This window comes from Medicago sativa, chromosome 5 (assembly GCF_051527215.1).
Source record: "Medicago sativa cultivar Bolivia chromosome 5, Bolivia_mono, whole genome shotgun sequence".
Classification (NCBI taxonomy): domain Eukaryota; kingdom Viridiplantae; phylum Streptophyta; class Magnoliopsida; order Fabales; family Fabaceae; genus Medicago; species Medicago sativa.
The window spans coordinates 14,724,839-14,750,938 of NC_140753.1; the positions used below are offsets into that span (position 1 = coordinate 14,724,839).

The 26,100-nt window shown below is 33.9% G+C and overlaps 4 protein-coding genes and 1 non-coding gene across 7 annotated transcripts; 2 read left to right on the top strand and 3 right to left on the bottom strand.

Moving 5' to 3' along the window:
- The first annotated feature begins 225 nt into the window (after nt 1–225).
- Nucleotides 226–342, top strand: LOC146920377 (U5 spliceosomal RNA). Its single transcript, XR_015013110.1, has one exon. It is a non-coding gene; the product is annotated as a U5 spliceosomal RNA (small nuclear RNA).
- Nucleotides 343–1,504: 1,162 nt separating this feature from the next.
- Nucleotides 1,505–5,969, bottom strand: DGAT2 (diacylglycerol acyltransferase family). 2 transcript variants are annotated; one of them, XM_085713795.1, is made up of 9 exons: nt 5,745–5,969; nt 5,561–5,635; nt 5,352–5,437; nt 3,834–3,940; nt 3,585–3,740; nt 3,049–3,135; nt 2,713–2,810; nt 2,111–2,198; nt 1,505–1,803 (listed from the first exon to the last, which is right to left on the bottom strand). In XM_085713795.1, exons 1-9 carry the CDS (start codon nt 5,909–5,911, stop codon nt 1,702–1,704), a joined length of 966 nt encoding a protein of 321 aa, XP_085569921.1. In that variant the 5' UTR covers nt 5,912–5,969; the 3' UTR covers nt 1,505–1,701. The 2 variants fall into 2 exon arrangements, with proteins under 2 accessions (XP_085569921.1, XP_085569922.1); XM_085713796.1 differs by lacking the exon at nt 3,585–3,740.
- Nucleotides 5,970–10,548: 4,579 nt separating this feature from the next.
- Nucleotides 10,549–15,290, top strand: LOC146920379 (subtilisin-like serine-protease S). 2 transcript variants are annotated; one of them, XM_085713800.1, is made up of 11 exons: nt 10,549–10,681; nt 11,356–11,453; nt 11,539–11,636; nt 11,766–11,924; nt 12,336–12,447; nt 12,559–13,087; nt 13,166–13,260; nt 13,359–13,601; nt 13,689–13,803; nt 13,899–14,088; nt 14,285–15,290. In XM_085713800.1, the coding sequence occupies exons 2-11, from the start codon at nt 11,371–11,373 to the stop codon at nt 14,845–14,847; spliced, it is 2,187 nt and encodes a 728-aa protein (XP_085569926.1). In that variant the 5' UTR covers nt 10,549–10,681; nt 11,356–11,370; the 3' UTR covers nt 14,848–15,290. The 2 variants fall into 2 exon arrangements, with proteins under 2 accessions (XP_085569926.1, XP_085569925.1); XM_085713799.1 differs by lacking the exon at nt 10,549–10,681 and adding an exon at nt 11,011–11,268.
- Nucleotides 15,291–15,632: 342 nt separating this feature from the next.
- Nucleotides 15,633–17,581, bottom strand: LOC146920380 (uncharacterized). The gene is made up of 2 exons (XM_085713806.1): nt 17,441–17,581; nt 15,633–16,568 (listed from the first exon to the last, which is right to left on the bottom strand). The coding sequence occupies exon 2, from the start codon at nt 16,550–16,552 to the stop codon at nt 16,121–16,123; it is 432 nt and encodes a 143-aa protein (XP_085569932.1). The 5' UTR covers nt 16,553–16,568; nt 17,441–17,581; the 3' UTR covers nt 15,633–16,120.
- A 4,007-nt stretch (nt 17,582–21,588) lies between these two features.
- LOC146920381 (putative L-type lectin-domain containing receptor kinase S.5) lies at nt 21,589–25,814 on the bottom strand. The gene is made up of 2 exons (XM_085713801.1): nt 24,437–25,814; nt 21,589–22,642 (listed from the first exon to the last, which is right to left on the bottom strand). The coding sequence occupies exons 1-2, from the start codon at nt 25,707–25,709 to the stop codon at nt 21,819–21,821; spliced, it is 2,097 nt and encodes a 698-aa protein (XP_085569927.1). The 5' UTR covers nt 25,710–25,814; the 3' UTR covers nt 21,589–21,818.
- Between the last annotated feature and the right edge of the window lie 286 nt (nt 25,815–26,100).

Consider the following 26,100-nt stretch of genomic DNA (forward strand, 5'->3'; position numbering starts at 1 on the left):
GTTTAATGTTCTAGCTTTGAGATGTTGAAGAAAACTAAAATGATTTTAAACACATAAAATTGAAGACAAGATTTAACCTTTCAAATAAATGTGTGAAGGAGTGAATGGGGAAACATGTTGTGAGAACAGGTGAGTGTCTAATAAAGTCCCACATCGCCCAATTCATAAACTAAACCAAGCAGCTTGCATATAAAAAGATAGGACCTCTGCCTGTTAAAATCACGGAGCCGTGTGATGATCACATAGCGAACTATTCTTTCGCCTTTTACTAAAGAATACCGTGTGAGCGTCACAATTAGTGGCATACGCTAGTTTTTGGAAGAGTCCTCTTAACGGAGGGCTCTGCAATTTTAGTTCAATGTTTTCTAGGTTGGAATTCATCTTTAAGATGAATTTGTTAAACCAAGACCGCTTTTAAATGTTTTCAATTAAATGCTTGTTTTGAAAGAATTAATGGGTTGATTTGAATGCACAACAAAAATTTAACAACTATTGTCAACTTGCCAGGGAAGAAACTGTAAGCTTCGGGTATACTCAGATTCTTTTTTTAGATACATTTAATAATTAATGTATCTAGTCTTCATTGTAAACAAGATACATTAGTTATTCAATGTATCTAAAAAAAGAATCTTTTCTTATATATAGGACCGGAGGGAGTATGTACCAACTTATATTGACTATATTTTGATGACTATATTTTGAGACGGAGGGAGTATGTTTCTAGAGTGACGTGACTGCAAAACAACAAAGTAGCATTTAATTTTAAATCAACATCCCCTCAAAGTAACACCTATTCATTCAAACACATGAGAATAGATCATATTACCAGATGGATAAAGGTCTACGGTTTAACCTACATTAAAATTTACACGAAGTTTTTTTTTTTTTTTTTTAAATAGAGAAGCCTAAGAATTTATTAAAAGTTTATTTAATTAAAAAAGTCAAACTACGGGTCTCAAGGACGGTATATTTAAATAAATATAAGTAATATTTTTATTTTTATTTATTATATTGAATTTTGTACTTCAGATTAAATTATTCTTTTAAAATAATTTAAGCTTATTAGTTTACACTAATTTTTTACATATTTAAATGTATTAATATAAAATAGAATTAAAAAAAATACTAATAATAAGTATTCATTTATCATCATTCTCTACAAACACTCAGATTTTTTTTAAACAAAATCTCTTTTTTCCTCTACTCTCATCCCCAAAGTTCTCCCCTCTCCCAAGCTTTCAAACTAAGGCAAACAAAGGCTTAGTGTCCCATTATATTAGATACTGAGTTTGTTTGATTACAATTTTAAAAACTTATTATATGCAAACGAACCGAAATATATAACAATATATAACTTTAAAATGTTGACAATTAATCCAACACGATGTGACTTCAATGAAAATCATTCATGTGTACTCAACTAACTATAAAGCATATCTTGAAGATGGTACACATGACTGACTGATTTTCCAATACCATTAATCCATTATATTGAACAAATATATAAACCTAACGAAAATAAGTCACCACCTTATTTCACATTATGATTTCTATTTAATGACCCTACGGGAGATGGTCTTTTATTACATGCAGTACAATACATGGCCCCAATTATATTTACAAACCTCCATCCACAAAAAAGATAACAGAAAATACATAAATAAACTGACTGATGCTACATGGGACGATAATAAGGCCTTATCAAACAATTTTTAACTCAAGCTTTGGATAGCCAGCCCGAGCTTTGTGCCGTTCGAAGAGATCTTGAAGTGCTTCCACAAACTGACTATGTATCTTGGCAATCTGAAAGCAGGTCCAAATAAGCCAGTATTTTTGTCAGCTGAACCATCAACATTTGCATATATTCATGACACAGTATTAAGAATTTCCATCTATAAACAGTTCCATGTTTGTTATCATATTTACATTTTTGTAACAGCTCTTGATTATGAAAGTATATTGCATGTTACTTATCAAAGCTAAGAATAAGACATGTAAGTTTCTTATAGAACTACTCCAAACTATAACTACCATCGTGAAAACTAGTTAACGTGAAATAAAATTGAGAATCCTGTTTAAACATAAAAATGCTTTAAGAATGTGCATATACCTCCTCCGTGGTTGGTTCTGGATTTTTCTCCAGCACAATTGGCCTACCCACCACCACATGCATTGGGTGTCTGAACGGTACCGGGGATCTGAAAAAGGAGATGAGATGATTTGTTTAACAAATATGAAATTAAAAGTTCTAGAGATGATCGAACTTTGGTGCTAACTATTGTTTAGGCTCTGATTGTGCACAATAATTGACTACTCTACTCAAATCAACTATTCTGAACGAAATAAGTTTCTAAAAGCAAGAGCTTGCCAGTTATGATTAAAAGTGATAACTGAACGGAAAAGGCAGGCATCCTGAACAACATCAATTGAGTCCAATTTCTCCAATTACATGTTTTAGCAAATAGTTTAAGCTTATTTCCAACAAAAACTGACCTATTTTAACTATTGTTTCAAATTTCTATATTAGGTGTCAATCCTTTTTTGTGATAATGTGTGTGCAGGTAGCATTTTGAATGTGGAAGGCATAGTTCAACAAGTTAAAGATCTTTTACTAAATTAATCCATCCTCTTCAATTCAATCAATTGTACAGGTTCAATTCAAAAAGAATGAGAACGGCAGGTTGCAAATTGACGCATAAAAGAATCACGCACCCGAAGATACCCCAAAAACATATTGGGGTGAACTTAATTGCCCTAGAGAAGTTCAGAAACAACTTTCCACCTGGTTTCCACCACTTATAGATATCTGACTGTATCAAAGTTACACCAAAAAGGATAGTTATCTTAAACTTATGAGTGAAGAATACATACATCACGGTAAAACAAAAACAAATAAGCAAAGAAAATGAAGTTGGCAGATCCAAAAGTGACATGCAAGTAGATTTCATAATAGTTACACTTTTGTAAATCTGACATGTGAAGTCAAAGTAAAGGTGCACCAGTGTAAGGCTTCCACATGAATGTAAGATTAAGAGAAGAAATAAGTACCTGACCAAAGCAGAAAACAGGAACCAAGGGATGACCATTCTCCAATGCTATGCGGACAAAACCTCTTCTTGCCTTAAGGTAAGCTATCTATAAAGTAAAGTGTTCAAGTTATCCTGTTAACATCTATGAAACTAAATATATAATGACATAAGGAGGTCATTCTTACTAGATGCAAGAAATAGAATAAAATGGGCTGAATGGTTTCTTGTTATTGATCTTAAAACTCCAATTAAACAAAAGAACGGAATTCATTTTCCTCCCATCTTAATTAAAAATAGATATGAAATATCATAGGAAAATATTGATATAATTGAAATTCAAAACACGTGCAATTCACAAATGAGCCGAAGTGATTTAATAGCAAAACAAATTCCTGCACAAATGTACTATTGAACTTTGTATCAACAACAATCCTATATCTGGAGGAAATGAACACTTTAATTTATTATCATAAGAAAATAAGCATCACAAGGCTGGTCAAAGAAAGAGAAAAATCACATGAGCATTGAGTAAGATGAGGGCAAAAAGCAATGCACCTCAGAACCACGCTGCATGAGAAATGTCTCTTGAACTCCACCAGGTATTAAAATGCAACTATAACCAGCAGCTAACAGGGAGATAAAATTTTTCCTTGTTGCTGGTGTAAGACCCAACCATGTCCATATGTGTCTTAAAAATGGTGTGTAGAACACCTATCATTCAAATGCAAAGAGAAAAACTTGTAAAGCAAATCTCAGTAATTATTAGTAACCATTATTCATTAGTGCCTCAAGTAAAAGTTTTACCGCACTGCTAGCAAGAACTTTAACTTTTGGAATAGGCATGAAACCGGTGTTGTCAGCTAGTGCAATAACGCCAATTGGCAAAACTGAATGTGGTTCATAACCAAAAACTGCATATTTGTTCCACTGTTGTTACTATCAATGAGCAACTAACAAGAAGATACACCAAAAAAGTATAACCAATGATTTATTAGTAATATAGGCCAAATTGCAAATATAATAAAATCGAGTTTGAAACCGATTTCCAACAGAAAAATACCACAATAACTAGGAAAACCAGAGAAACTGAAGTAAAAGTTACTTTGATTTGGTAAAAAAACAATTATAGAAAACTATGAATTTCATGCGGCTAAAATAATGGGGAAATATAAAGCTTATTGTAAATTGTACTAATTACATGTTACATATAAGGAAAACTCCAGCAACTAAGAAGGACCGAACAACATGCACAGTTAAAGCTCGTAAATTTAGTTTCTGATTTGGACCAAGGTTAACAAGAATTAATTCAACACGGCAGCTATCAGTCATATTTGGGGTTTTCACTAAAAGTAGTTATGCGGAAATGCCAATCCTAATTATTAAAATAGAGTAAAAATTAATGGTCGGCATTAAGTTGGTATACATTAACATAAAAGGAATCCAATTGAGCGACAAAAACAACTACCAGAGTAAAAATGTCATGAACTTCAACTGATCCTCATTGTTGGTTATAGTGCTAATTTATTTGTTTTTTAAAAAAGGTCTGATATAGATTACATTAAACACTCAAGGAAGAAAAACGGATTATATTAAACACCCAAAAAATGAGTACATAAAGAAGAAAACGACACTTCTCTAGTCTACTGCTTCATAGAGAAGCTGAAGAGAAAAGAGGTAAGCAGTACACTAAGCTTGATGTTTATGCTATTGTAATTACTACATCAAGCATTACAGATCAAACTAAATTAGCACTTAAGCTTCATTTTCAGTTTAAATTTTAGTCAATAATCAAACTTTCCACAGTCTTCACTCTTCACCAACCTCCCATTCTAGGAAATGATTATCCAAATCTACATTTACCTAACCTATGTTAATTTTCTTTCTAAACAACTACATCAATTAAATAAAACATACAAAACATTACTCCCTCCGTCTCACAATAATTGTCACTTTAGCATTTTTTCCTTATCTCAAAATAATAGTCACTTTAGAATACCAATGCATCATTTATTACTTTTTTCCACTACCATACCCTTATTTATTGAATTTCATCTAACTTAACTACTCCACTAACTACAATTAATAAGGGCATATTAGTAAATAATATTGATTTTACCACTGAAATCAACACAATTAATCATTTCCTTAATTACCGCGCACAAACCTTAAACGACTATTATTGTGAGACGGAGGGAGTACAATGTTTTCAAATTCCTTTCTTTTCTCAATTTATCTTGTCATTTCAATAAAACAAACATAATTCATGTAAAACAAAGTAACAGAAACAACTTAATTGTCATTTTTTAGGTTCAAAGTACAAACCATAAGCACGATTAGGATCAAAGGCTTTTATATCCTCTACATGAAGCGTAATCGGAAAGTAACTACACGCATGCTTGCATATATACCTGAAAATGAAATATACCAAAACAACAAAAAAATGACACTTTTTACACATAGCAAAAAAAAAAAGTAAAAAGCTCAAATTTCACGTCACGAAAAATCAAATGCACATTAAAACGAAAATCTACCTAGATAATCTTCTACCAAATTTGCTCTTAGCGTCCACTGGAATCACCATGCAAATTAACAGAAAACCTAAAACCCTACCACACGAAAATTTATCAAAATTATGAAAATTAAAAAAAATCAATAATAATGACGAGAGAGAGAGAGAGAGAGAGAGAGAGAGAGAGAGAGAGAGAGAGAACGAACAAGAGAAATTTGGAGAGAGGAAGAAGGAGTAAAGCGAGGAGGATTATTGCGATGTTGAAGTGAATGGATCCAAGCCATAACGATAATGCAAGAATTGAGTGAAAGGTGTTTGAAGTGTCGCTGAACTCTTCTCTTCCGTTGAAGACTTTCTCCGTCGCCGTCGTCATTCTCCGATAAACAGAGTGTGCGACGGAAAACGGTGTCGTATTAGAGAAACACGCGAATGGCGAGGGAAATGTGAAGAGGGGGTGATTTGTAATTCGCGGGAAGAATGAGGGGTGAAAGGGTCACTGTAAGAAGAAAAGTGAGTTATGGCACGTGATTGAAGAGTGATAGTATTGGGAGTGATCGAGTGTAGTGAGCTGTTACGTAAACACATGTGATGACACGTGGCTGTTTGTGATTAGTTGATGTTGTTGTTTGGATTTGGGATCTAAATTCAATGCTAGGAGTAGGAACGTGGTTTGATTCAGTGAACTGACAGAAACAAAAGGGGTTGCCGTTACGTGCATCTAATTACTTTAACGTCATGCATTAGGACATGGCTGTCTTGTTTTGTTTAGAACAAATAGTCAAATACCCAATTTCACAGCTGAAAGCCTGAAAATTGTACTCCCTCCGTCTCTATATGTAAACACCTTTTTATTAAAGGGAAATGGTGTTTACATATAGGGACAGAAGGAGTATGTACTATGGACGTATGTAGTCACTCAAATTGTACATGTATGAAAATTGTTTTCTTATCTATTAATGATTTTTAAAAGTATTATTTTCATTTGGACAACTATAATATCAATATTCATAGATAAAAACAATACAGAGATTTTCTCTAAAAAACAATACAGAGATTGATAAGAAAAAACTAAAGAGAAGGAAAAAAATGAGGTGTTAATGTATGGGTGGATTGTCTTTCATGAAGTCAAAACTATAAGAAATAATGCGAACTCGTCCCAACCTTTTGTTCCTTTTAATGACAGACATATCATCTATGAGATTTTGATGATAATAATTTGTAAAAATAATTTGAAAAGATGATAATGATGATAATTTATAACATTAGATATGTTTTTGATCTCTATAAATATATCAACTTTTCAATTTAGTTCATCTAAAATTTTCCTTCAACTTTTCAATATGGGTCTATCTTATATCCAACGTTTCCAATATTCCTAGTCGATGTGGGACACCATCTCTCACACTTAAAACTCAACAATCTCCCCCTCAAGTGTGAGTCACCCACATCACTAGCCTGATCAGTGGCGGAGAAAAAAAAATTGGGTGGGCCACAAAAATTAACTTTCATATGTACACAAAATTTATTTTTTAATAAGCATTAAGCACAAAGTTGACCATACAAAAATTAAATTGTATGACTTAAAAATTCAAAATAATTTTTTACACACTTTAATTGACTTGAAAGTGTGATGATAAAACATATTGAGATGGAGAAGAGGGTGGACCACAATGTAATTTTGTTTATAAGTCAACAATATTTTAATGAGATGGAGAAGAAGGTGGACCGCAATGTAATTTTGTTTATAAGTCAACAATATTTTAATAATTTTCTCTATAAAAAAAATTGATCTTTTTTTGGTGGGGTGGGTCATGACCCACCTTGGCCCTAATGGGCCTCCGCCACTGAGAATGATCCACACTAGGATCTTGCTCTCGCTCCTCCACCGAGTCTAACCAGGGCTCTGATACAAGTTGTTGGGGAGACCATGGAGTCCCGGTAGCGACAATGGGTTAAATTACGTCCAGGATGCTAAGAAACTTAGACGCCACATCTCCATCCAAAACCTTAAGGCATCAAATATATGAGTCTTCTCTCTTACATATCCAACATTTTCTCCATTCCTAATCGACGTGGGACATAATCTCTCACACTTAAAACCCAACACTTCATTCTTCATTTTTGGATCAATATCCGGTTCAACTAATTAAAGGAAAGTTTTCTCTCTACAATATTAAGAAGCTAAGGGCAAACATGCACCTTTGTTTGAAGCTTGAGTTTTGGATCTTATGATTAAGATAATGATAATGAATTTCATTATGTTTTGCTTTTGCATGGCCAGATTGGAAGAATGAAAAGTACCAATTTTTTGTTGTAGAGATTTTTGTTTATAAAAGAAATTAAAAAGGTCACTTATTTAGTTGAATTCTTCTATTTAATTACGTCTGGTTATTTAATTTTATTAATATATAATATTTACACATGCGTAGTAGTATAAAACAAAAATCGGTGTCCGAAAATATGACCATGAGCGATCACCCCCTTTGCCCTTGCTCATGGCCATCGTTGACGGCGAATAATCTTATTCGAGAGGTGTGTCATATACTAAATTTAAATACTTCTTTTAGTTGAAATTAAAATTTTGATTTACCACATTATAAAAAGTTTAACATCTTTCGCTAAATCTAACCCTTATTGGTACTTGGTAGACTCATATTATCATATTCTCATCCCTAACAACAACTATTTATTTCTTATGACGAGAAGGGCTCACACTAACTTGCAAAAGCAATGAGATCATAACTAAATTTTGTTGATGGGAATTCATCTATGGCTAAGATACATATATTTTTTTTTATAGAAGATATTTATGGTGAAAAGACGGTGTCCAATTTATGACAAGAAAGATCTTAAACTGAAAGAACAATTAAGATTGATTTATATTTGCTTCACTTTAGAGACACTTATGGAACTCGAATCCAAAAACTCCAAATCTAAGATATGATTTTACCACTAAATCAAACTTGTAGAGTTATAAGACTATCTACAATAGAGTCGTTCCTCTAGATAACACTTTTGTAAATAGGCACGTCAATTGACATTTGACACGAAAGCTCTCCATCAACTTTATTTATTAAAAACTTTGGCTAAAAAGAAACTTTTAAAATCTCTTATAAAAAAAAAATACTACACTAAATCCATCTTTTAATTTAACAACAACATTTAAAAATAACAACAATTCTTCACGAATTTGTTAATAATATTTCAGTTCAATTGATTAATTTGGTAGGGGAAATCTTTATGGACACAATCACAAATTAATTTTGTTAGACACATCCTCAAATAAAGTAGAAAAAATTAAAGAAAAAGTATTTAGTCATATATCAATTGACTTTATTCAATTTTTTTTATTTTTTATGATCTTGTATGTGTGCCCAACTATATTTATTTAGGCTTGTGCCTAAGTAAGTATACCTCAATTTGGTATCTTGCTATAAATTATTAAATGGTAGTACGTATATATAGTCCCTTTCTCGTTTGTGTTGTGCTGACATACTGAGGACTATGAGTGAAGTATTAGGACTTCTTTTATTAATCCTTCAACCGTCTTAATAATTTGTTTAGAGAAAAAGACATTATATTTTTTGAAAGGAGAAAAAGACATTAGTATATGATAAGCGTGAATCTATATGATTACGTGAGATGCAAGATAGGAACTGTGAAAAGGAAAAAGGACAGCATGGATTAGAGTAGAAGAGATAGAAAACAACATATATATTGGTTGAATTTCAACGTATATATTATGCCCAATTGCTTTCCTAACAAGATCCAAAGACATTTGTTGGTTTTGAATTGGATCGTGTGCGTTCTTAGAATCTTAGGTAGTACATATTCAACTATGAAATTTCCCATATCAAATTGTGGATTTTCAATAGAAAAGGTCCTTCCTTATTGGTTCAAATATCTTGCTTATGGTTAGACACTTGTATTTAAAGAGATATAGACACAACAATATATTGTATTATATTATACCGTCTATCTCTTAAAATGAAAATCTTTATTAAATGCAGAGGATCTCAACTTGTTTGTGTAAAAGTACACCTGTAGAATGGGAGGAAAAAAAACAAAATGTTAACGATTTGGATTGGACTGAGGCCTAAAACGGAATGGACTTCACCTAGAAGGTACATGCTTAAGCGTTGCACCACCGACCAATACTAACATACCTTCCCAACAATCAATCATTGTGTAATTAACATCACACGATGATCCATTAATCGTGTTGAAAGTCTTTCAATGGCTCTAACGAGTTTTATCCCAATTCATCTGAAATCTCACTTATAAAAGGACACTCGTGCTAGAAAAAATGTACACATTCTATTATGATAAGTCTCTCACTCTATTCAATCAAATACTAACTTGAACATCATAATATTCGCAAGTGCATGCACCACCCCCTCATATGGAACTCTTCCCTCTTTTTCCACTGTATGCTTTCGACCGTCACCTCATATAGACTTCGGATCAATTACATAGACCATTTTGTGGTTATTTATTTAGAGGCAAGTGCTAGAAGTTAATTGTTATGCTAGTTTCTAATGTTTGTACATTGAACCTCCTTTTTAAAACTCATTTGGTTTCCCTTAGCTCACTACTCACTAACAAGCTTCATAAACCATTTTGTAGTTATAAAAGTTTCAACCGTCCTAAAAGGTATAAATTTAAATCTGTAGTACATAAATATTTTTATACATAGTAACAAATTTCGAAGGGTAAATAGAAAAATTAAATCATATACTATTTCACAGTCAATCATGAGAAAGACTATTGAATCTTTCTAATAGTTTGAACAACTATATATTTACTTGCTGATCACATGTATGATATCTATAACTTTATAAACACATCATCAGGTTGTAGAAGTCAATAATTGCAAGACAAGTACTATTTGATTACTTATTCATGTTCAATCCCCCTTAAGATGGGGACATATACTACTATTGATTGAAGTCACAGCAACCAAACAAACTCACAAATTCAGTATAAACCACTCATTATTAATTATTAATTACATCAATGTTTTAAAAATTGGACAGACATCAAACAAACAAAACTTCTGAATCATGGTTCAACTGTCTTAAACTGCTTGAACCGGAACGAAACTGGGATTGAACCGCTAAAATAACCAAATCGTCAGTTTAAGGTACAACTGATTGAACCGTCCTGTTCGCTTTTCGAAACACTGAATAAGATAACATCACTGAAAACAATGAATGAATCATGAAATGAAAATATAGGGACGGTTATAACATGGTTGAGTGTTTGATATTTTACATTGCTTTAAAGATATAACGGTTTCATAGAAATATGGCGCTTTGCGGTTCCTTTTGCTTGTACCAAAAGCAACACTCCTTCTCTCTTTGTTTTCATCTAAATCTTTTTCCCACTACTACTTTCCTTTACTCCCACTACTCCACGTTTTGCCATTCTTTTTGTTGTTATATATAAATAATAATCTCATTCAATTAAGACAACACAAGAAACCAACGTTATACATGACACATAGTCACATGCTAATGTTACAACTGCAACCTAGATTCTGCTTCTAACTTCTAATTAACCATCATCTTACTCCATTTAGGCTTTTCTTTTTTGATTCTCTTTGTATTTTAATTTATAGAACCTTGTTCTTCTTTTCTCTTTTGAACAATGTCTTCTTTTAGATACCATATCTTAAATCTGCTTCTTGCAGTACTTGTTGCAAATTCTGGCTTTTGCTTTTCTCTTAAGGTATATGGTTTTCACAAAGTATTGTATTATTTTCTTTTGTTTGTGTTAAGTGCAAATTATGGAATCTGAATTGGATGGAACTTGTAGGTTTATGTAGTGTACATGGGAAGCAAAAGTATTGATCAAGACTCAGATGATATTCTGAAGCATAATCATCAAATGCTAGCAGATGTTCATAGTGGAAGGTAAGAAATTAATGCTTATATTCATTTCGAATATCCCTTTTTCTATGTAATTTCAGGTATGTGATTTTTCCTTATTTTTTAACAGTGTTGAACAAGCACAGGCTTCCCATATCTATAGCTACAAACATGGTTTCAAAGGCTTTGCAGCAAAGTTGACTGATGAACAAGCTTACCAAATTTCAAGTAAGTTGACTGATGAACAAGCTTACCAAATTTCTAGTCAGTGACATTTTCCTCTTCCTTAAGCTTCAATGCTTAAAGGATCCTATAATTTTTGTTGGTTACTTATTTATTTGGTTTGAATGTGACCAGAAATGCCGGGAGTGGTTTCTGTGTTCCCCAATTCTAAAAGAAAGTTGCATACTACTCATTCATGGGACTTTATGGGACTTTTGGATGATGAAACCATGGAGAATATGGGATACTCAAACAAAAACCAAGCAAATGTCATTGTTGGTTTCATTGATACAGGTAGGAAGTCTTATTCTTAGAGTATGGTGAATTGGTGATGCCTTTTTGATAACTTCTATGTAACTATACCTTCATTCTCACGTACAACATGCACCTTTTCTTAGAAGTCTCATGAAAACATTTATTAGTCGGTTTTCACATGGATTTACACACATTTTTTATCTTTTACTTTTATGAACAGAATTTCAATAAAAGTATGATGTTTCACATGACATGACATCATTATGGTAAATCAAATTCTGCTTTGCTTGTGACACAAACTACATTTACTCTCCAGCTGGTTAAATTTAAGCTTGAACATATCACGCTGGAAAACAGTGGAGGCAATAACTATGTTTTACTTGGATTTTGCTAATAAATGGGAATATTAACAGGTTTTAATCATAACCATTTATCACACTGTTCACACAGGAATTTGGCCAGAATCCCCAAGTTTTAGAGACACTGACATGCCACCAGTGCCACGTGGATGGAAAGGACATTGTCAAATAGGAGAAGCATTCAATGCTTCATCTTGCAACAGGTTTTTGATTGAATCACATGCTCATCATTTTTAATTTTTTTTGACTTCATATGCATTATTAGGTTCAAGTTGGACCGTCTTCATTGGTTAATCATTGATGGTATATTATAGGAAAGTGATAGGAGCAAGATACTATATGAGTGGTTATGAAGCAGAAGAAGGGTCAGACAAAAAAGTCTCTTTCAGATCTGCAAGAGACAGCTCTGGTCATGGGAGCCATACAGCTTCCACAGCAGCAGGACGATACGTCGCAAACATGAATTATAATGGGTTAGCAGCAGGAAATGCTAGGGGAGGTGCACCCTTGGCTAGGATTTCTGTTTACAAAACTTGTTGGGATTCAGGTTGCTATGATGTTGACTTGTTAGCTGCCTTTGATGATGCCATAAGAGATGGTGTTCACATTATATCTTTATCTCTTGGTCCTGAATCTCCTCAAGGTGACTATTTCAATGATGCCATATCTGTTGGGTCTTTCCATGCTGCTAGACACGGAGTACTTGTAGTAGCATCAGCTGGAAATGAAGGAACCGTTGGCTCTGCAACAAACCTTGCACCATGGATTATTACTGTTGCTGCTAGCTCAACAGATAGGGATTTCATGTCTGATATCATGTTAGGAAATGGCATTAACATCGCGGTAAAGCTGAATTCTCTGTGTTTTTTAACTTGGCATGTTTTCTGCACAACTAATTAGTCTTCTCTATAACTGCATTAGGGTGAGAGTCTCAGTCTAGTGGAAATGAATGCCTCTAGAAGAACAATTCCTGCATCTGAAGCCTTTGCAGGATATTTTACTCCTTATCAATCCAGGTGAAGCACAAGGTACTTAAAAGCTAGAGTTGCCTAAATATCAATGCAAACCGACGGCTCATAAGTTAAATCTTGTCCTCTTTCCTATATTTCTGCAGTTACTGTTTGGATAGCTCACTAAACAAGACCAAAACAAAAGGGAAAATTTTGGTGTGTAGACACGACGAGGGTTCAATGGCGTCAAAATTGGAAAAAAGTAAGGTAGTGAAAGAGGCAGGTGGAGTTGGGATGATTCTTATTGACGAAACAGATCAAGGCGTTGCAATCCCATTTGTGATACCTTCAGCTATTGTTCGAAGTAAAACAGGAGAACAGATTCTATCCTATATCAATAGCACAAGGTTTGCTGTTTTATATTTGATATAATAGACACATTTTGATATCATATACTTCCATTCTCTAACCATGCATTATACGATGGTGAATAGCATGCCTATGTCAAGGATTTCCGGGGCAAAGGCAGTAGTAGGAGTTCAGCCTGCACCCCGCGCAGCAGCATTTTCTTCCAAAGGCCCCAATTCCTTAACCCCAGAAATTTTGAAGGTTATACTCCTATTTATATATGCCATTGAGTTCATAATATGCCTTATTGTTTCTAAACATAAGCCTTGAAGATTTTTTCTCGTACTGCTATGTAGCCTGATGTTTTAGCTCCCGGGTTAAACATCCTAGCAGCATGGTCTCCAGCAGCAGCCGGAAACATTAAGTTCAATATTCTATCAGGAACTTCTATGTCATGTCCTCATGTAACTGGCATTGCAGCCTTAATCAAAGCTGCACATCCTTCATGGTCTCCATCTGCTATCAAATCTGCCATCATGACTACTGGTATTACACATTATCTAGAACTTGTATTGTGGTTTATTTGAGATTCTACACAATCAAACATGCAAGTAAAAAAGCTCCCTAGGAGATTAGATTTGATCTGATCTAAAGGAAAGAAAAGGATCATTGCATAGACCTTACACTGCACACATTTCACTATCTAAACTTATGGAACTAATCATATAAATTCAATATGCAGCAACGATTGTGGATAAGAAAAACGAACCAATTAGAGCGGATCCTGATAGAAGAAGGGCTGATGCATTTGATTATGGATCAGGGTTTGTGAATCCTGCAGGAGCTCTGGATCCTGGTCTTGTATATGATTCACAGTCAGAAGACTTTGTTGTATTCCTGTGTTCAATTGGTTATGATGTGAAGTCACTCCATCTCGTTACAAGAGACAACAGCACATGCGATGGAGCATTCAAATCACCGTCGAATCTCAACTATCCATCTATTACGGTTCCCAATCTTGAAGACAGCTTTTCAGCAACGCGGGTTGTGACTAATGTTGGAAAAGCAAAAAGTATATATGAAGCTGAAGTGTTGTCTCCAGACGGAGTTAATGTTACAGTTGTGCCAAACCGGTTAGTATTCACAAGAACAGGACAGAAAATCAAGTTTTCAGTGAATTTCAAAGTAATCGCTCCCTTAAAGGGATATGGATTTGGGTTCTTAACATGGAGGAGTAGAATGTCACAGGTCACCAGTCCTATAGTTGTCAAGGTTGCAACAGCAAGCCTTGGGTTGGTCAGATAACAACACTTGTATATATGTACATATTTGCTTAGAAGCTGTGAGATCCCCCATGGTCACTATAAGAACAAACAGTTATACTAAAGTCCTGATGAATCTAGATGATCATTGCCAAACTTAAGTTACAGCTACATGTTTGGAGAAGCAAGCAATACCAAACACAGAATTTGAAGAAATGATATCTCGATGCCTTCAACTTACTTTGTCACTATTTGTCAGTTGTTACAGCAGAGAAGTTTGTTATGTAGAATCTGTCAAACACAAAGTTTGTTATGTAGAATTTTAGGTTAGTCAGTAGTTATACTTTGTATACTACATTTGTCTGGGAGCTGGGTGGGATGTTAATATAGTTTGGTCATTATTATAAGATTTTACTTCTTAAAGAAATATTATATAGTTGTGGAAAAAAAATTAAAAAGCATATGAACACATTTTGCTTGTCAAAATACTATTTTATTACTAAATACCAACAAAACTAATTAGCTAACATATTCCATATTCTGATCCTATATTCCCCATCTCTTTCAATACACTAATCACCACTACTCACTTGTTATCTATAAGGGGTTTTCATAATTTTTACTTATGCTTGAGTCTGAATGAATGTTAAGGACTTTATTTTACACCATTGATTGCATGTTATTAAAACACTTCTAAAGGCAATCATGATGAAATCAGAAATTCAGGAACTGATTGTTGGACAGCCAACAAGTACCTGCAGATATGCCTAGTTCTTCTAATATCAATGAAAATACAAGATGTTGAAGCTAAAGTGGGGAACACCTGAATTAAATAGCTGCAGGAAGATCAAATATGGTCAAATAGTAAAATTCTATACATATCAGAAACAACAAAAAATGCAACAACATTCATGAGTAACATTGCGACACCCTCTTACTCAAGAGCCATTTTCCAGAGTAATCTTTGTTCTCTAGCTGAGCCCCAAGTTCATTGTCCAATGACAGCATGTTGCTGATTTCTAAAACAGTACATCACAATACATAGTAAATCATATAGGAATCCAGATGATGAACAAGAAATATGAACAATCTACATCAACTACGACAAAACTATTAATGTATATGAAGTTTGAACTCCGTTTTAGATATCAGTGAACTTTAGAATTTAACTTGTAAAATCTCTAGAGCTGATTTTTATCCATCAAATTTCTAAAGCCCTACACAAAAGGAGCCAAACATTGCTTTCTATATAGGCATTACATATATAACAACATGTAGGTGTCACGATCAGAAGAAGTTATAGATAATTGCAAACACTATGAGCGAATCTCCAAGGGATCAACAAGGCCTTCCATTACAACAAGTTGATCCAGCAATGCAATCTTCTCCTCTTCAAGGGTCTTTACCTGATCTTCAGCTTCTTTTAGCTCTTTTCCTAATACAAAGCCATCTTCCTCCAGCTGCAAATACTTCCGCCTCAATTGACGGTATTCATTTCCACCCGCAGAGGAGTCGGGCAACGAATCTGAATTGGAACCTTCTGGTCTCTGAAAAGGTGGCGAGACTTCAGTCATCAAGTGTCTTTTGGAATTTTTGTGTCCTGATTTCAACGGAAGAGGAGCCTGTCCCCCTCCCTTGACAATATTTCCTTGCAGTTGAAGTAGAGATGCTTTCTGGGTTGAGTTTTTCTTCTTCTTTGGTTTAATACTCAATATCTCCTCTGACAAAGGAATCCTTGGATCTTGCATTTCTCACCAATAGTCACTGCAGAATAAAAAAATAAAAAAATAAGAAGTTAACAACACAAACACACAAAAACAACATGAAGTTAGTGAAAATTGAAGTAAAAATTGATTTTTAGCATTATATATCAGTGCTCTCAACTGGGATCGCGTCAAATAGTGCTTTGTTCAAATTCTGCTACACTACACTAAAGCAATATACCGCCACAATAGCCTCTATTTGACAACACTTTGCACTAAATAGCATATGGCGGAACAATAGTGATTTGTTCAAATTTCAATCACTATTTAACAGCACTGTTATATACTAAGGGTCTCTTTAAATTGGCTTATTTAAGCCTATCTACTGACATGAGCACTTGTGACATTGTCTGAGAGAACTTATGAAAACAACTTATAACATTCCGATAAGGTATTTTCAACTTATTTTCATAAGCTATCCAGGACAACTTATGAAAATTGCTTATAGTTTATGAGATAGGAGTTTGACTTTATTTTATCTTGTGCTATAGAAATAGCTTATTCATTTCATAAGCGGCTAAGCGCTTATGCTATAACTTGTTTATGGAAACAGGGCCTAAAACTAAGAATTTCAGTTCTAAAAGAAAACTTTCTGTTTGAATTTCATACAAACACCGCCACCAGCACCACTGTATGTTTGATTGAAAGCTATCGAATTAAATTAAACTACCCAACAACCCTTCTAATCATGAACATTAAATTATGAATACTACTATGCTATTATCATCTAAAAGCTGCAAATACAGAAATACCCAATTGAAAAAAGCAAAAAATTTAACCAAAACGAAATTCAAAAAGCCTTCTGGATACAAAAAATTGGGGGTGAAATTGAGAGGAAGCATGGTGAAGAAAGAGGGGAGTGGACATACAAACCTTGAGAAAGTAATTGAGGTGTTCGCAATTGGAAACGGTGAAGAGGACAAACCTTGAAATCTTGTTCGAAGGTGAAAGAGAAAGAAAATTAGGGTTCATGTGAAGAAAAAGGGAATTGATTGTTCCTTTTGTTTTGCTTATATCGGTTACCGGTAATTGGTAACAAGTCAACATGTGATTCGTTCATACTACTAGTTAAACTTTTATGGCTTTTTTTTTTTTATCTTATGTGATTTGTTCATGCACAGTGCACACGCCACAACTCAACCATTTTTTACTTTAAAAAGGTTAAAAGTTGGAGAGGGAGAAAAAGAGGAGTGAAGACAAAAATCAATCAAAGGTGAAGGAGTCATTTCAGAAATGCTGTTTTGTTTTAATTTTTTGTTTCTTTTAATTTATCCTTAATTTTCAGACAAATATCGTAGGTGAAGGATTCTATCTGAAAATGTATGAATACATTTACTTTAAAAAGTAAATTCAATAATTTTGATTTTAAAGTCAAAAACTATAAATTTTATCTTCAAATTAAAATTAATTTTAGATACAAAGAAATTGTATATCCTACGTTCGACAATGAAAAAACCAATTGTTTGAAATAAATAATTGTCTTGCATTTTGGAAAATAATAAAAATTACAATAACTATATTCATTATTTCCAATAAGACATTATATCTGGTTAACAAATTTTTCTATAAAAAATAATATTTGTACAAACATTTTGTTACAACTTTTAGACAACATTATCTCATATATTTATTGTGTTCTTTTTTACTCTCTCTTTTTATCTTTCTTTATTGTTTTGACAAAATAAGAAGAAGATAGCATATAAGAATAAGATTGTAACAAAAGCTATCACACAATAGTTGTATAAATATGATTACACTTATTTTATCTCAATCACGATTTCACTTAAAATGTTTATTATCTTTTATTGACATATTAAAATAAACATAAAAGAAAAACTCCAAGGCCTTTGGAGTATAAAGAGATTCTGGGTTCCAAGTTTGAGTGCCGCTAGTGCCTTTGGAGGAAGGTAAATTTATATACATTTGTAATTGTTTTTTGAACCCCAAAGTTTCTTAGCCTTTGACTAAGGCATCATCCACTCACCTTAAATTTTTTATTAGCAAAAAAATATATATTTTCAAAGAAGGCCAATAACCTTCGTCATGCACATTTTATTGATTCCTATTGGATTGTTGTTTTTGTTATGCAATCTTTTTCTCTTCATTGGGTTTATTGGGTTTTATTCCGTTGGTTTTTTTCTGGTAAATATTTTAATGAGACAAAGACTTTCCTGTTCTTTATCTTGTGGTTTGGCCTAGTCCCTTCAAGTTTATGTTTTCTTCTATCTTTTCATATTATTCAATAAAATTTATAGGGTGCAACAAATGATAAGTGACTAACTTGGGAATCCTGCTCTTTACCCAAACAGCTTTGCTCATTCCCAAAGTAAATGTCCAAAATACCACTACGCATGTTAACTAGCGCTAGTGTTAAATTTTTTGCGTGAATTAACACACGCTGCGTGACTGACTTTAAAGTCACGCTGAAAAAATCGCATTGAATCCCAACGTGAGTTAACTCACGTTGGTTTCTTTCATTGGTAGTAGTACATTCATTCATAGTAGGCACCGCATGATTGAAATCATTTGATAAAATCATGTCATGGTTAGTGGGCAACAGCAAGAACACGCATACCAACAGGAAATCATTCGATGTTTGTCATAACAATATATACTCCTATTCGGCCATACACTTTATCAAAATCCATTTAAGACAGTAACATATAAGATGTAAACCTACCCCTCTAACACAGACAGAAGACAATGATTGCAAGACTGAATCATGTAAGAAAATTAAGGGATTCAAACTGTTAATCTAATTGTGCGGCTTAATGCAATATCACTGTCTTATATTTGTTGCCCACTAGCCATGAAAACCAACGTGAGTTAACTCACGTTGGGATTTCAATGTGATTTTTGCAGAATTATAACTAGTGTGAGTTAACTCACGCAGGGGCAATATGGACATTTACTTTGGGAATGAGCGAAACGGTTTGGGTAAAGAGCATGATTCTTAACTTGGGGTGCCGACATATAGTTTGTGATGTCTTCGTTCTATCATACAATGTTTTGCACTCTATTTCTTTTGTTTAAAAAAAAAAACTTCACCATACAAATAAAAAATGAGATTAAGGGATATTCGCTCTCAATGTAAACTTGATTTTACATTGACAACTAATCACAACTCTTCAATTTATCAAATTATACTTTATTATATTAATTATTAGCATTATGTTCATAGTACAGTTCAAACCATTGATCTTCTTATCACTTTGTTTACACTTAAAACTAAATAATTTGTTATCCAAAAACAACAAACAACTGAATTTAGGGTCAGCAGATTCCCCTCAACCGAATAAAGGTTAGTCGACTGAAAAACATAAGAATATGAGATAATTAAGTATTATCCTCTTGGAAAGTTTGGAAATCGTCCGATCCAACAAGCAGGTCCTTCAGCTGGGAGAGAAAGAGGTAATGACAATTTTACTAACTGCAAGTGGTAGAGGAAACATGAATGGCCATGGTGTTAATGCTAGAAATAATGAAAATATATATGAGTCGGGTGAATTTGTTATTCTAAAAGCTCTCAAGATTGATATTCATCCCCCAATAGCCCCTATCATTAAAGAAGTGTTTTGGCACCCTCCCATTGCGAGCTGGCTTAAGGTCAATACTGATGGAGATGTGGTTAAGAATCCTTTGAAAGCAGCTTGTGGGGGCATTTTCAGGAACTCTGCTAGCTTCACAGTTGGTTGCTTTGCTCAAAATTTGATCACTGGCTTTGCTTTTGTAGCTGAACTTCATGGCGCCATGCTTGCTATAGAGAAATTGGAGGAGTCTTTGGTTGGAGTAAGACTCCATGCTCCTTGTAATGGCTTTCAACGCTCCCCACATGATTCCTTGGACTCTAAGAAATAAGGTGGTTTAACTGTTTAGAAGTGATTAAGAGAATGAACTTTATGGTGACACATTTATACTAACTCTTGTGCTGATAGCTTGGCAAACATAGGTTTAGGAATCACTGCTTTTGTATGGTGGAATGATCCACCTTCAGCTGTTAGAAAAGAAACAATCGGTAAATTATGGTAGGCTCCTAATATGTCAGTAAATTATTTTGATTTGTAGGCTCCTCATATTTTTTTTGATTTGTACACTTCAGAGTATATTATGTTAATAAATCACTTTGTTGAACTCAATTAACAGATATGTTGAGTAAGTTATGTTCTTGTGTGACTCAATCACAAAATTCAATCATCCTCATAAGATTCTTTTCTGGAGAAATAAGGAACATAGCCACATAATTGCAGCTTAAAAGAGGTAAATATAGCCGTTCTCTTTATTATATTTATCACGAGACACAAACTTTTGAATGTTTGAATCAATCTCATCTCAATGGAACTAAAAGTTGGTTTCTTTTGTACGCCACATTCTTTCGTTTCCCTCCTAACCTTGCTTGCACCATCCCTTTTCCCAATGTAGCATATATGTTGGAAAGAAGCACATATTCTAGCAATCAATCACAAGCAATCTTGGTGTCAAAACTTCAAATCAAAGGCATATTGCAAATGCTTCAAAGTTCTGAACGGTTCCTAAATAGTGTTGCAGTCTTGCAGAGTCTCGAACAATTTCTAACTACCGTTCACAGGCAAACGGTTTGTAACTTCCAGTAGGAGTATTTTTGAAAATTGAGGTGCTTATAAGCAATTTAAAGTGTGTAAAGATCAATTTTCAAATTTACCTAACCAATTTATGTTCTATTTCGTTGGACCGAGTCAGATCGGTCCATCTATGACTCTACCAATAAGGATCACAGTTCACATTGATTTTAGCATTGAGCATAAAGACAAAGGAGGTCATTAGTAGTATGCGTGAATTATTTGAGTGACAATATCTATTTATCTACTGATGTCTGAGTCAAAAATAAAAAAATAAAACCAATAATATACTGATGTCGCTTGTGCATGTGTGTCGACTTTAACCAGTTGAGTAATATCTATCGATGTGCAATGCATCCGAATTTTATTAAGGATAAAATTCATCAAAATTTATATAAGAATCTCTAACCATATGTGGGTACGAAATAATGCAAAACAAAGCGGATGTAACATATTTCATCAAAATTTATACATTGATGCACACTGATTCCATTCCTTTCCAATTAAAAAGTAGAAGAAAAAAGAATCTACAGTTAAAAATCAAGTGAAATAAAAATAGAAAAGTAAAATAAAAATGAAAATTCTGGACAAATTTTCTTCCTGTTTCTCAACATACACACAGAAAATACAAAAACAAAAAAAGATTAGTCTCAGTCTTAGACCAAAGAACTATTATCTGAGAATCCAACATGCATAGAAGATTGTGAATTACTAGTATTGATTGGTGTGTACTCAGTAGTATTTGTTGTTGTAAAATCAGTACTTGCAAGACTAGCTAAATCCACAGCTGGCCACATAAAAGAAGGTTTAAAAGGTGGAACATGAGGCACATTAACTGACCCAGATAAAATCTGAACAATCATTTGCAAATTTGGTCTCTCACTAGCAATAGGATGAGAACAAGCCAATCCCAATTTCAATACCCTCTCTACCTCTTCAACATCATACTCATTTCCAACACTTTGATCAACTGCTTCTAAAATCCTTCCTTCACGATGTAAATACCAAACCCAATCCACCAAAAATTGATACCCTTCGATTTTAGTCCAAGGTCTTTGACCACAAACTGTTTCAAGAAACACAGCACCAAGTCCATAAACATCTGATTCTCTTGAAGCTTTTCCTGTGTGGAAACATTCTGGTGCTATGTATCCCATTGTACCTTGTACTCCTTCTAATTCTGCATAGGATGTTTTTTCATTCTCTAGTGCACGTGCTAAGCCGAAATCACCTAAACGTGCATTGAAATCAACGTCTAGCATTATGTTGCTTGCTTTAAGGTCTCTGTGGACTACGGTTTGATCGTACTCGTTGTGTAGGTAGTTCAATGCAGAAGCGACGCCTGAGAGGATTTTGTACCTTAGATTCCAACTTAGAGGGGTTGTGCTTGTTCCTTCCTCGCAAAATATGTGGTTGTCTAAGCTTCCGTTAGGCATGTAGTCGTATACTAAGAGCAATACTCCGTTTTTGTGGCACCATCCTGCATATTATTTTCAAATTAATCCATGTAGATTAAAGATAAAATAAGCTGATAAATATTTAAGGATAATGGTTCAAATTAGTTTCTGATAAAAACCGAGTGTACCATTTCAATCCTCAGAAAAAGTCATAATCAATCATGGAGAATGATAGAATGAAGACATGTTAGTCCTTAATTTAATGCAAGAGTTTTATCATTCAAAAGATACTAATGTCATTCTTAAAGGACTAAAATGGCACATAATTTTGTCAAATGATAAATTGAATTTTGACTCAAACAAACATATTTAAACCAATATTGTTTGGTGTGAACCAGATTTCATTTCCTCCGCGTACAACTGTGGAGACTAATCTCACGATCCTTGTTGAACTTAACTTAATGACAAACTTAGAGATGTCAATGAGTATCCATGGGTACGGTTAATATGATATTGTCCCCGCTCCGTTGGATAAATGTTGTACCCGTGGCCGTCCCCATACCCTTGCGGATATTTTAGTACGGATATCTACGGGCATGAGTATCATCAAATCCATATCCGTATTCATAAAGTAACGGGTAGTTAAATATTTGTTTAGCTATCCGCCCTGTGCCCATGACGGATTTTATCTACGGATATCCGCGGGCACAAATTTTTTTCCACCTCTATACAAACTCTCTCTACGAGTATTTAAATGAACATTTAATCAATGACAATAATATTATCAATTATCGACTTATATTCAAATATTGAATTTAGGTACTCCGTCAATACTAGTAAGAACATTGAATTTTTATACACCAAAATACGAATTTGGATACATAGTACACATCCATCGTCATCTCTTTGATGACAAGTTGACAACATGGTTAGTCTTTACTTCACCAAACCAAGCCAAAGTCATCATATATTATTTATGAACTCTTTTGTTAGACTAGTTGGCAATGCTTAAGAGTTACGAAAAGCTGAATTGGTATGCATTATTATTATTGTTGTTATTATTTAACTCGAGGCTTTTATCTTATCTTACCATATAAAAAAAGAAGACTCGTGGAAACACTGGCCGGCTGATAGGGTTGTGTTTATCACTAGGGCCTTAATTAACTGCAAGATGATAATCAATTAAGTTTTTTCTACTCTAAAATCTATTAATTTTTTTTGGATGAATTTTTTATTTTGACTAATTAATAATAAGTAAGTTGACAATGTTACGTTGGAAATTTAGATTGAAAAGGATTATTATGCTTGTACTAGTTTCAGCGTTGATCTAGTATGAGGATTGATGAAGGAAGGTTCAATGAAATGAAGCTTAAGCTAAGCATTGACCATACGGACAAAAGGCAGAAAAAGCTCTTTCAATTATTGGAATAGCAATTAATATTGACCATATACGGCCATAAGAATCAAATGTCACTTTCAATCCAAAACAAAATCATAGGGCAAAACAAAAGTACAGCTAATCAAGGTAAAGTACCTAGCTAGTAGATCACAACAATGCATGTTTTATTTTAGATTAAAAAACATTACAAAAATGCATTTTCTCTTTTAAAAGACCAGACACACCACCAACCTTCACCAATAGCTGGTCAAAAGTATCAATAATTCAATTATTATCAACATGTATCAACAATAACGGTAACACAGACAAAATGGTATCAAACATTCCTAAACGATTATATGATCTGGACATATCTACTAGTATTAGATCTAAGCTAACTTAGAGAATTTAATGAAATAATAATGAAGCTTAATGAAAATTAATTAAGAAAAAACAAGAACTGAAATAAATAAATAAATGAATGAAAAATGAAACTGACCTTGTAACTTAACAAGATGTTTATGACGAAGACGATTGATAATAGTAAGTTCAGCCAAGAAATCATCAGTACTTTTCATCTTATCCCTAGAAAACATCTTAACAGCAACTTCTAATTTTTCCTTAGGTAAAGTTCCTCTATAAACAACACCATATCCACCTTGTCCAAGTTTATGCTTTTCATCAAAATTATTTGTAGCTTTCTTCAATTCTTGAAAACTAAACTCTCTTGGTGTACCTGGTAAACTTTTCAATGTACCCATTATTTGAGAAGTAGAACCATGTTCATCACTCTTCTTCTTCTCACATAAATAATAATACCAAAATCCACCACCAGCTAAAATCAAAACCAATAGAGGAATCCCAACGCCTAAACCAATACTCAAATATTTTTCATTTTTATCATTATCAAACACTTCAACTGAAATATTCCATCTAAGTACACAGTTTAACTCAACGGTAACACCCGTTGAAGCAGAAAATCCAAAATAAGAATTTTGACTCACCACTTTTCTTAGATCAAGAACCGAACTTATAATCGGTTTAGCCGGTTTTTTCACTATAGGTAACTCCTGTGAAGGTTGTTCCGCCATGTAGACACTAAGATTTTTCCGGTCACCGTCGTATTCAACCCATAAAACATGGAATCTAGTTCCATTTGGAGAGAGCTCCAAATCAAGAGGAACAGTAACGTTGGAACGAACGCTGTTTATGTCAAGTCCTATGTGGTTGTTGTCATCATCAAAGTCTTGTTTAACCGTGTCAAGTTCAACAGCGACAAAACGGTTGGTGGAGTTTCCGTCTGTGGTTGCGTTTGTTAACCCTAGGTAACCACCGGAGCTATTGAGAGGGATGGTTAGAGAAGGTGCGATGATGAAAGCAAGACCTTCACCAGGGGTACCGTTGTTGTAGCGAAAGATGTTGATAAGAAATGAAGTATTGAAGGAGACAAGTTTTCCGGTGGAGGAGGAGCCATCCCAGAGTTTAAAGGGGTCTTTGTAAAAGACTCTACCGGAGTTGTTGAAAAGGGGAACGATGGTTGAACTTCCTGCGCTGTCCGGAGTGACCTGAAGGGCACCAAGATGGATGGATGCGGTGGATAAAGTTTGAAAATAGTGTTCATTGGTGGTGTTGAAGGGACCAAAGAAGTGAGTTTCTTTTTTGAGGATTTGAGCTTGGGAGGTTGCCACCGGGAAGAGGAGAAGAATGCCGATGAGGGCGGTGAGGTAAGCCATGTCGGACTTGTGCCGGCGGCGACACTGAATGGAAAGCATTAATTGTTGTGAGTATGTTGTTTGAAATGAATGGTGGTGTTGTTGATTATGGAGACTTATTATAATGTTTAGTAGTTACTCTTTTGATAATTATTTTATTTGTGTAAGGAAAAGCAGGTTTTGAAGGTGATTTTAAATAAGGTGCAATTGGGTTTGTGTTGGTTTTGTTTTCTACGAAGTTTCCATCTTTGAAATTGGTGTTTTTGTTATTTTAAGAGGATAATACAGGTTGACATGTGCAAGGAATGGACATTTTAAAAAACCAAATCAAATGTGGTAAATGATCTACAGCTGAGTAATAACGTCCCTTTAGGAAGTGTTCTGGGTCGTTGAAGAAAAAATAACTTGTGATAATGTGCAACTCCCGTATTCACATTTAAATAGTTCATCA

Bases quoted from the DNA above. Each gene is read 5' to 3' on its own strand.
- DGAT2 (XM_085713795.1), bottom strand. From the start codon at position 5,911: ATGACGACGGCGACGGAGAAAGTCTTCAACGGAAGAGAAGAGTTCAGC. The intron at 5,636-5,744 runs GTTCGTTCTCTC...TTCGTGTGGTAG, and splicing joins CCTCTCTCCAAATTTCTCTT to GGTTTTAGGTTTTCTGTTAA. The intron at 2,811-3,048 runs GTACTTATTTCT...ACTTTGATACAG, and splicing joins CTGTTTTCTGCTTTGGTCAG to TCAGATATCTATAAGTGGTG.
- LOC146920381 (XM_085713801.1), bottom strand. From the start codon at position 25,709: ATGCTTTCCATTCAGTGTCGCCGCCGGCACAAGTCCGACATGGCTTAC. The intron at 22,643-24,436 runs GTCAGTTTCATT...AATAATATGCAG, and splicing joins ACATCTTGTTAAGTTACAAG to GATGGTGCCACAAAAACGGA.
- LOC146920379 (XM_085713799.1), top strand. From the start codon at position 11,188: ATGTCTTCTTTTAGATACCATATCTTAAATCTGCTTCTTGCAGTACTT. The intron at 11,925-12,335 runs GTAGGAAGTCTT...CTGTTCACACAG, and splicing joins TGTTGGTTTCATTGATACAG to GAATTTGGCCAGAATCCCCA. The intron at 13,261-13,358 runs GTGAAGCACAAG...ATATTTCTGCAG, and splicing joins TTTACTCCTTATCAATCCAG to TTACTGTTTGGATAGCTCAC.
- LOC146920380 (XM_085713806.1), bottom strand. From the start codon at position 16,552: ATGCAAGATCCAAGGATTCCTTTGTCAGAGGAGATATTGAGTATTAAA.